Source organism: Etheostoma spectabile, chromosome 7 (genome assembly GCF_008692095.1).
Source record: "Etheostoma spectabile isolate EspeVRDwgs_2016 chromosome 7, UIUC_Espe_1.0, whole genome shotgun sequence".
NCBI classification, from domain to species: domain Eukaryota; kingdom Metazoa; phylum Chordata; class Actinopteri; order Perciformes; family Percidae; genus Etheostoma; species Etheostoma spectabile.
The window spans coordinates 15163940-15174255 of record NC_045739.1 but is presented as its reverse complement, the minus strand read 5'-3'; the positions used below and the strand labels follow the sequence as shown (position 1 = coordinate 15174255).

The 10316-nt window shown below is 45.2% G+C and overlaps 1 protein-coding gene across 3 annotated transcripts in view; it reads left to right on the top strand.

Annotated features, from left to right (window-relative positions):
• Positions 1-10316, top strand: part of mbd6 (methyl-CpG binding domain protein 6) — a 17438-nt gene that overhangs the window by 4898 nt on the left and 2224 nt on the right. For all 3 annotated transcript variants that reach the window (XM_032520922.1, XM_032520923.1, XM_032520924.1), the window contains 9 exons: positions 356-458; positions 689-860; positions 2096-4498; positions 5019-6010; positions 7046-7154; positions 7336-7481; positions 7997-8755; positions 8951-9003; positions 9232-9298. In XM_032520922.1, the coding sequence (XP_032376813.1) occupies positions 356-458; positions 689-860; positions 2096-4498; positions 5019-6010; positions 7046-7154; positions 7336-7481; positions 7997-8755; positions 8951-9003; positions 9232-9298 (4804 nt within the window). The remainder of the gene's footprint in view (positions 1-355; positions 459-688; positions 861-2095; positions 4499-5018; positions 6011-7045; positions 7155-7335; positions 7482-7996; positions 8756-8950; positions 9004-9231; positions 9299-10316) is intronic.

Here is a 10316-nt window from a genome sequence, read left to right as displayed (position 1 = left end):
ACTACTCAAAGCGCTTTTACATCATACAAGAACCATTCACCAGTCACACATATTCATACACTGTTGAGGCCGCCGTTCAAGGTGCCACCTGCTCACAAGATAAACATTCACACACATTCACACTCTGATGGCGCAGGGCCAGGGATCGAACCACCAACCTTCCAATTGGCAGGCAACCGCTCTACCACTGAGCCACAGCCTTGTAGGAGTAAGAGTTTATATATGAGATCTTTAGGTGTGTTCAGCTTTGCAACTTAGAACTTTGCTGGGCTTTGAACACACTGTATCTGTGTTCATATTTTTTCAGTGTGCTTTGAGTTTTCTGCTACAGTTTGTCTCTGTCTTCTGTCTATAGTCCCAGTGGCACTGCCCTATCCTCTCTGGACGAGGTCAAGAACTATCTGTTGACTGATGGCACCTGCAAATGTGGTCTTGAGTGTCCACTCATCATCCATAAGGTAGGTGTGTGTGTGTGTGTGTGTGTGTGTGTGTGTGTGTGTGTGTGTGTGTGTGTGTGTGTGTTGGGGGGGAAAACAGACAAAATGTACACACATATGGTTTTAAGATTTAGGAACTCTGTGACATTGTACACATTTTAACAGCATGGCCATGACCATTTAATTTAACTGAAATGTTATGCAAAGAGTCCTGTCTAAATTCTGTCCGATCCTCCTTTATCTGGTATCAGGTTTTCAACTTCACTGTGGGAGTGAAGGTGGAGCAGCACATCCAGCCATTAGGCAAATCAGAGCAGGACATGACCAAACTGTGTAACCACCGCAGGAAAGTGGTGGCGATGGCTGCTCTGTGTCGGAGTATGCAGGCCTCCCAGCTGCCCTTTGCCAACCTTCATCATCCAGGTACACATTAAAGCACTGAGACATGCTACTCTTGTACCTGTGTACTATCAAACCGTATGTTTAAAAAAATAAATAAAAAAAAATCTATTGAAATTGCTTTTCTATATTAATTTCTAAAGATTCACTCAATGGATGCTGATCAGCATTATTATTAATTTGTAAGGTTTCTCTAGTTTGTGTGTTAAATTACAACAAATAATCTAACACACAATATTTGGGCAATATTTTTTAAAGGCAAAATACAATATGTGTTCTGAATTAAGTATTGTGGTGACCTCCCAGCCCACAAATCCTATCCTACAGACTTAAGAATCTTTTTTGGTACTGAACACAAATATGATCATATATGGAGCGCTTTGTCAGTATTATTATCATTGTGGGTTGAATTAGAGATGAAATTTAATTGATGAAAGTATGAGAGGCTGTTATTATTGGGCTTAACCACATATATAAATACATTGTCCTCCAGTAAACTACATGCTTCTGAAAATAGAATCGGATGTTTCCATTTAGTATCTCCCTCACTTTCTTCACCCCCCCAAATTTCCTTATATTCCATTTTATCATTTAGTTTGTCTGTTTATTTTTCTTGTTAAGGGCCCGACAGATGGAATAGAAAAAAAAAAAGTATGGTGTGTGTGTGTGTGATCAGAATCACCACACGAGTGGGCGGGAGGTACCCTGGGAATCCGGAGTTCTTCCGAGAGCACAATTTGAATTTGCTCAGTGAGTTACTCTGGCATCCCATGGCATGAAAATTTCTTTTGAACAATTTTTTAACATTAATATGCGTTCCCCCAGCCTGCCTCTGGTCCCCAATCTGGAATCTTGCCCTTTATGAGGTCATAAGGGGAAAGGTTACCTCCCCTGTTCTGCTTTGCCTACCCAGAGAATTTGCACCCCCCTCCTCAAAAGCTGCAGACACAGAAGTGGCACGTCCTAAGGAAAGCTCATTGTGGGGCTGGCTCTAGTGGCTGTAATTCTGCACAAAGGCTGAATTTTGATAAAGAGACTTCAGATATGGTATTAGGGGACCACTAAGGTCAATATTAAAGCATCTAAAGAGCACCATGTCATGGGACCTTTAACTTCCATCCAAATGCTTGTCTTGAGCACTTGGATGTGGCAGAGGTTGGGTTTTCAGTATTCAGTTCATAGACTGGATACAGTACCTTTTTATGAAAGACTTCCCCATAATGTGTGTGTGTGTCTCTGTCTTTGTCTTTGTCTTTCAGAGATGAGCAGTGGATTGGACAGCCGCAATTCAAAGCGAGTACTTGTTGAGCGGAAAGAGGAGGACCATGGCATTTACCATCCCAAACTCCATCCGGCTCCAGCTCGACCCCACAGCAACATCCACATAAACCCCTGTGCCAGCCCAAAATCCTCCTACCACTTTATTTACCCTTACAATGGTTCCTCCCCTGTACTTCACACAGGCACACACTCTCACCACCCCCTCGATGCTTTGAGAAGGCTTCAACATCCTGCTCCTATTCTTGTCTCCTCCACCTCCTCCTCCTCCACCACCTCCTCATTCCCAGCGTACAGCATTGCCCAGAGATCACCCCGCACCCCCACACCTCAAGGTCAAAGAACACCTAAAACCCCAGAGACTCCGGGTTCTCCTCGGCACGGGCCACTCTCTTCACCTCCTCCCTCTTCCCCTATGGCCATGGGTGGTGGAGGAGGAGGAGCACAGGCTCACGCTCATCATCCTCATGGTGTCATTGTGGGAGGCTCACCCCTCTCTCCTTCTCCCTCTGTCAATAACGTGAACTGTGTGTCTCCTCACCAGCGGTCCCGCCACCCTTCAGCTTCTCCTTCTGCTCTTTCTGATCATGGAGGGGGCTCAACAGCAGCAGGAGGTGGACTGATGGGAAGTAACTTGCCTCAGAGGAGGAAATCCACCTCGTCCTCTCCACACTCTCCTCTCCATGGCTCCCCAAATCCCAGCCCCCACTTTCCTAAGTACAAGCTGGAAGACATCTTGGAGCAGTTTAAGAACTCAGGCAACAGCAGCACTAATAACCACCACCTCCTAATCCCTACTAACCCCTCCTTACTGACCAACCAAAGCAGTAGCAATCCTAATGCTCTCTCCTCGAAGCCCTTAAAGAGTGCCATGAGTCCGATTCTTAGCACAGGACCACCAGGTTTTGGTTTGAACTCTGCAGGGACTTCTAGTTTACCTCTGGGGCCATTTGTGAACCACCACAGCCATCAGGTCAAGCTGCCACACCCAGCTTCTTTCCCTGCAAGTAGCCTTCTCTCTGCAGCTGCCAAAGCTCAGCTGGCTAACCAGATAACCCAGGGTCCGAGCTCAAATGTGGCCAGCAACCCCGTGAGCTTGCCCTCTTTGGAGGTCTCGAAAGAGGCACAGCAGCAACAGTCATCAAAGGTAACAAACAGCACTTTACATAATAGCCACTCTCCCTCTTCCAGTGCTTCTACTAGGCCTCCCCATCCTCCCCCTGCAGCAGCCTCCTCTGTCCTTTTTCCTCCATCCCACTCTCTGGCCCGGTCCCTGGCTTCCTCCTTGCCCCACCTGCCTCCCACAGCAGAGCGCAGTGCGTCGCACAGAAAGAGGCAGCGGCGATCTCCCACAGTGCTCAGTATGCTAAGGGACACCCAGCAGCTGGCTAATGGGCCGCGTAAAACCCCACCAGGAGATGCCGTTTCTGCTACAGTTATCAACCTATCCTCCTCCTCCTCTTCCTTCCCCTCCTCCTTGCACTCCTCCTCTACCTCAGCTGTGCAGAACCAGAATGCTGCCATGTTCGAAAACCATCATCTCCTCCCCGGGCAGTCGCCAAGGCTGCCTGCTCCCCGACAGATGGCACACCTTTCCAGGCCTCAGAGACAAACTGAGGCTCTGGATTTCACTACAGGCCAGACACATTCACCTCTTGGCTTGGACCCTCCAACCCAGCCTCTGTCTGCTCTGTTACACCTGCTCAGTGTGCAGAACGCACAGGCCTCAGCATTGAACTCTGCTTTAGCTCAGCCAGGATCTGTGTCTATGGAAGGAGGTGGACACACTAATAAACAGAGCCCCAGACAGTCACCCTCTTCTCCCGCCCCTCACCCTAACGTCAGGCACCCACAGACTCGGTCACCGTGCCGAACAAGTAACACTAATCTTCTACCCTTGGTGGTACAGCCGCTTTCTCCCCCCCCCACTTCCTCTCAGTTCAGATCAGTGCAGTCTCAATCACGTCCTCAGTCTACTAAATCAAGTCCTCTACAGAGACATTCTCCTTCTACACTGCTGCCCAACTCAAATTTAGCTTTACACAACAGCATCAGCCCATTGCAGCATACCTTCCCCACTCCCGCAGACAAGCATCAACCAACAAATCACATTCCTACAATAGACTCTGTTTCCCAAGCACCATTGCAGGAAGCCTCACTGCAGGCAATGGAGATTAGTAGTATTAGCATACCTACATCAGTGGACTTGAGTCCTTCTCAAGGCAGTGTTTCTATGGCGATATCCAGCTCCCCGAAGCCTCTTGACCTTAGCAACCATGTCCTGGCCCTTCTTGCAGCAACATCCACTGTACCCCAGGGGGAGGGCAGCTCCTCTGACCGCACCACTGATGTTGTGATGTCTTCCCAGGAAATTCCAACTGCAGGTGAAAATATTTTTCAGTCTGAAGTGTGTTTTTAGTCTGGAAGATAAAACCTTAACTTTGAATACATGAAGTAATGTGGTTTGTAGATCTTTATAATATACTGAAATTGTACCTATGTAGACATCAGGATACTCTCACAAATCTTACGCAAGTGGGATTAATATGAACTGTGTGCAGTCATGAGCTATTCCTTTTCAATCAGGCTTTACAAATTATTTTATTTCTTAGAATAGTACCAAAGGGTACAAATGTTTTCTCATGGTTGCACACTTTGAGTGTTGCTCTGAATCAATGTGATTGCACATGTGTATTGATGTGTTTTCCTAGCTTGTAGTACATTGTAAATGTAGTGCTGTTTTTTCAGCAATCTATCTGTGCTCAATGCTATACAACCACCACAGTTAAGTCCTATGTAAAACACTGCATACCGCCCAGCTCAAGACCCCTTGTATACAATTTGTTTACTGATTTATTTATTTAGTCAGCCTGAGCAGATTTAAATGACTTATGTGTCCCATAGGGCCGGAGGAGCCTAGATGTGTGGACTCCAAGGTCTCCATAGTGACCAAACCACCACCAGCCACTGGGCCCGCTTTCTCCTCTCGTCTTGTGGACAATCACAGTCCTCATACACCTTCAGCTGTTGGCGACTCAACATCTCCCTTACCTCTGGCAGAGGCCTTCCCCTTCATGAACCAAGAGCAGCTGCTTCAGCTGCTGTCATCCACAGGAGGTCTACCATCCCTCCTGGACCCTACAGTCCTGGCTTCATTGCCATTAGGGGGGCTGTGGTTGGGAGGGCAACATGCGCAGATACCCCCTGTCAATGCACAACCACCACATACTCTTGTAGAGCAGCAGCAGTTACTGATTCAACAACAAGAGACACAGCAGCAAAACCAGGATCAACAACAGAAGCAACAACAGCTAAACAACAATCCTCTGTTGCCCTTGTTGCCCTTGTTGAGTGGTGCCCAAGGGGAGCTGCCTCTGAACCTTTTGGGCCTACTAAACCCCCTCCCACCCCCTGCCTCAACCCCTACCCCAGGACAGGAAGCGGATTTAGGACTGACAGAAAAACCTAGCCTCCAGGCTCTGCTTATGGCTTCCTTGTTGCTCGGGCAACAGCAGACACCTTTGTTGCCTCTATCTGGGCTGGGTCAGTTGAGCCAGGTCAGCTTGGAAGTTCCTCTCCAGCAGCAACAACACATCCCCACCACATTGGAGGGCCTCACCCTGGATAAGACCTCTGGCCTCCTGGATCCATCAACCCTATCAGGCGCGGGGCTCTTGGAGGTCGTGCAGAGCCTTCTCCCCATTCCTCCAGGAGCTGAAGGCTCTATACAAGCCCTCCAGTCACTGCTCCTTCCTGCCTCTCTTCCTCCTTCCCATGCAGCCTTCCTGCCCCTCAGCCCTGCCTTGCTCACTGCTGCCCTGAGCTCTGCCGAACTCCACCCACCTCCCCACACCCAATTAGCTTCTGCACAGCAAACCCAACATACCCAACCTCAGGTAGGCTCCCCTATCTCCTATAGCTACTTCCTCTGAGTGCCTCCTTTTTTCCCTAGAAAAACCTGAGCTCATTTCCATAACTGCTCCATTGTTTCCCCCTGTGTTAGTTGTTTATTTTCTTCAACTGTTTTCCTTCTTAAAATGTTTTTTTTTCTAAATGAGCTTAGTAGGTCTTCTCAAACTACATAGTTTGTTTGGGGTTGGTTACAGCCTGTAGATCTTAATGTAATTTAGATGTTATTGCACATGTTTTGGAAACAATTTTATGTCATTCTGTATTTCTTAAACCCTGTCTTTTCCTTTTTTGGTCACTTTTGTAATTTGTTAGCCTAAAACTCTACGCAATTCAATTCACTTTATCGTCATTTCCCAGTGTTTGCATATTCAGAAGAAAAGAAAAGTTGTTACTCATCAGTAGTAATTAAAAAACACAGAAATAAATACTTATAAGTTAAAGGTCCCATGGCATGAAAATTTCACTTTCTGAGGTTTTTTAACATTAATATGCGTTTCCCCAGCCTGTCTATGGTCCCCCAGTGGCTAGAAATGGCGATAGGTGTAAACCGAGCCCTGGGTATTTTGCTCCGCCTTTGAGAAAATGAAAGCTCAGATGGGTTGGAATCTTGCCCCTTGTGAAGTCATAAGGGGCAAGATTACATCCCCTTTATCTGCTTAGCTGCTACAGAATTTGGCCCACCCATGAGAGAGAGACATCATGGCTTTCAAACAAGCAAAGTACTCTTTAAAGTACCCCCCCACTCTGCACCAAGGCTGCACTTTGGGAAAGAGACTTCAGATACAGTATTAAGGGACCACTAAGGTCTGTATAAAAGCATCCAAAGAGCACCATGTCATGGGACCTTTTTAAAAGAAGTTCTGTTTAAAAACTAATAACAGAGCTATAAAAGACAAGCCTACACACAAAACAGACAGAGCAATCAGTCCATAAAAATAGAGTGCAGTATAATGTGCAGTTCAGTGGTAACTGCGTTCAGTAAATAAGCTTCCCGTCCTCTACTGTACTCTACTCTCCAGGTACCCACTGATGCTGGTGTTGACACCCTCATCCCCCTATCTCTTCAAGGCAAGGACAATGCCATCCTCCAACAGTTACTGCCCACTTTGCTTAACTCTGCTGTATTAGGTAAGTTGGTAGCCACCTTTTGTAACACTTCTTTCTAAAGATTAAACTCTCTATTTTAGGAATAAATTAAATTCTACCAGCAAAACTACCAACTGTTCTCAGTATTAAAACTTTAAATATTGCAGCCATTATGTAGCAGAAAGCCATTATATCAGTGCATCTATGAAATGTGTCTTTGCAGGAGATCTTTCTGGCATCACAGGCCTCCACAACTTGTTGGGGATTGGTGCGGGTTCCATCCTCCTACCCCCAGTCCAGACCTCTGCTTTGGGCATGCCTCTGCTGCAGAGTCCTGATGGAGCTATCAACTTACTCAACAACATACAGGTAGGTAACTGGCATTAGCTTAATAGATCAAACATTCAGGTAACGGCTTCTTATTTTTAGCCGGTGCCGACCATCGCTATCGCCATTTACAATGATAAACGTCTTCAGTAGCAGGCTGTATCACCTGTTGCTAATTTAAATTAATTCTTAATATTTCATATTTCATTTTATATTTGTTTATGTTGTAATGTGTAGGTATGTACATCTTTTAAAAGATATGTTTACGTTGAAACAAAATTACAAGAAGTTATGTCTCTTGTATTGGTTTACCATCTTGTGGACGTAATACGCAAAAATAGATACTGTATTTGAATACGGTCAAACCTATGTGTGTTTTTTAAAAGCAATGTTCAAACTTTTTTTTAAACAGTTTTTGACAGTCCTAATGACAGGAAATGTGTGTAATTTTCTTTTGGATTATTTTGCCTCAGTGAGAAAAGTTTGTTCCCTCACGTATTTTTTGGGACTTATTTGACAGTTAATTCAATTTTATTTTCTTCCTTTTTTCTCTCCAGCTAAACCTTGCACCACCCTCAGAAGGAGAGAAGCCAATGACATTGCAGGAAGCACAAAGCCCTGCCCCACAGGAAGACATTCCAGCTTGTCAGATGGCTCCTGAAGTGGTTCCCAGTCCTATTCCGACTCCAGTTTTAGCGCCTGCCCAAGAACACACCCCACCCCAGCAGCGGGTATCAGAGGGCAGGTCTGTTATTGATCCTTACACTTCTTTCATGGACACGATTTATACCTCCTTCCTTCAAGTCAGTGCTAAAGAGCAGGAAGGCAGGGCCCACATCGGGCCATCTGACCCCACTTCACCCTTCTGTGCCTTACCACCGGTTTCTTTCCCTGTGGAACACCATACCCCTGTCCCAACTCTGCCCCAGGCAAGTGCCCCAGTCTCCCTCAGCCCACGTCGGGCCTGTTCCCTCCGCAATTCATGCCTATCTCGACTCAGCTTGGAGGCAGCAGCCCATTCCCCAGCCCAGGGGACGCCCAAACCCACTGAGGATGGGTCTACGTCACCCTTGCAAAGGAAACCGGTTATGGTAGAGGGGCATACCCATCCAGAGCCTCCTTTGCCATCCATATACTTGGAGGAGGCTAAGACAGACTGTACTGGACCTGCTGCGGCTTTGTGCCCCTATGTAGAGGCAGGAGTAGATAGGCAGGGGCATCTTCCCCACGCGGGGTACCTCAGTCCAAGGGATGGATGCAGTGGGAGACCCAATGAGGAGACAGCTGGGACATTGCTACACAACGAACAGGGAAGGGTGAGTGCCTGGGTCTCCTGTTTCCTTTTAAACGTATAAACAAGATTTAATATTACAAGGTGGGACTGCATAATTATCCTCCTGAGACACCAGAATGTAATATGGTATGGACCAAAGACTGTAAAACGAGGAATGTACCACTGTTACCTATAGATGATTTCATTATTGTAGTGATTTTTGATTTTACCTCCAAAGGATCAAGCTGGAGCAGCTGGTGGAGCCAGAAGAGGAAGGAAAAGGAAACAAACGTAAGTTGTCTTGTTAATCGTTAATGTCTCAGACATGCTCTAGACAGGGAATCGCTGGGATTTTTCAATTTCCAGTAAAAGTTGTTCCAGCCTCATGACCTTGCACTGTAATGAATCCATGCATTAGGCATGCCCTTTCTGAAGTTTTCATATAAACTGTTTTTTCATGTTTATTTGGTTGTATGGTGCTGTACTGAGTATTCCTGTGTTTCTTGCTTTGTGTATCAGGCTACAGAATGTGTTAGAGGATTTCAGAGACATGGATGCTACAACACTAGAGGAAACCAAGGCTACGGTAAGACCCAGCTCCCCCTCTGTGACTCAAATATCTTTACGTTTTTTAGGTTTCTTTAGGTAGGAGCACTGATTGTCTTCATTACCTCTCACTAGTATTATCAAACTGTTTGAGTCAGACAAGCCACCCCCACCCCCCACCCACCCCACCCCCCTCCCCCAGTTTTTAACAAATATGTTACTGTTACGTTCTAAAAGTTTGTATTTTTTTTGCCATGCTAGCACCTGATCCTCTGACTTTTCCTCTTGCACCTCCAGAAGATTCACATTTGGGATTTTGAGTGCAATCTCTTGACAACTATTGAATGGATTATAATGAAATGTGGTATACATTCATGTTCACCTTCATGATGAATCCTCAGGGCAAAATTTGAATTTGTTAAGTACTTTGTTTTATGACCAAATGCCTCAGCCTCTGTTTCACTTAGTTTGCTAATTAGCACTAAAAGCAAGCATCAGCGTGTTAGCATTGTTATTGTGAGAATGTTAGCATACTTACATTAACATTTATAACACCAAGAGCTACAAATTTATGTAATACTGTGTGATTTTTTTTTTTTTCATATCAACAAATGGCTGCTTTATCATTTCTTTTATGATGACTTTCATTCAAGTTATTGTGAATTAAAGTGTTTCATTTGTCCGACGTGTGCAGAAACACCACAGCAATTTCAGCATAGCACAAACAAATTTAAAAGAACGTCAGAGAATCTTGTCAAAAGATATTAAAAAAAAAAAAGAATAGGGCTGCACGATTATGGCCAAAATGATAATCACGATTAGTTTGATCAATATTGAGATCAAGATTAATTTGTTGTATTTGTTGATTTTAACAAAAAAAAAATTATAGTCACATAGCTATATAGCTACTTATAACTGCTTTCACATCCATATTATGCTACATTCTTCTGTCAACAATAACTAATTAAAAGAGCTAGGGAGAGAGAGGGAGTGCGATGGACGTGCTCACAGAGTGACGGCTGACTCCTTATAGAATAGAATAGAATGCCTTTATTGTC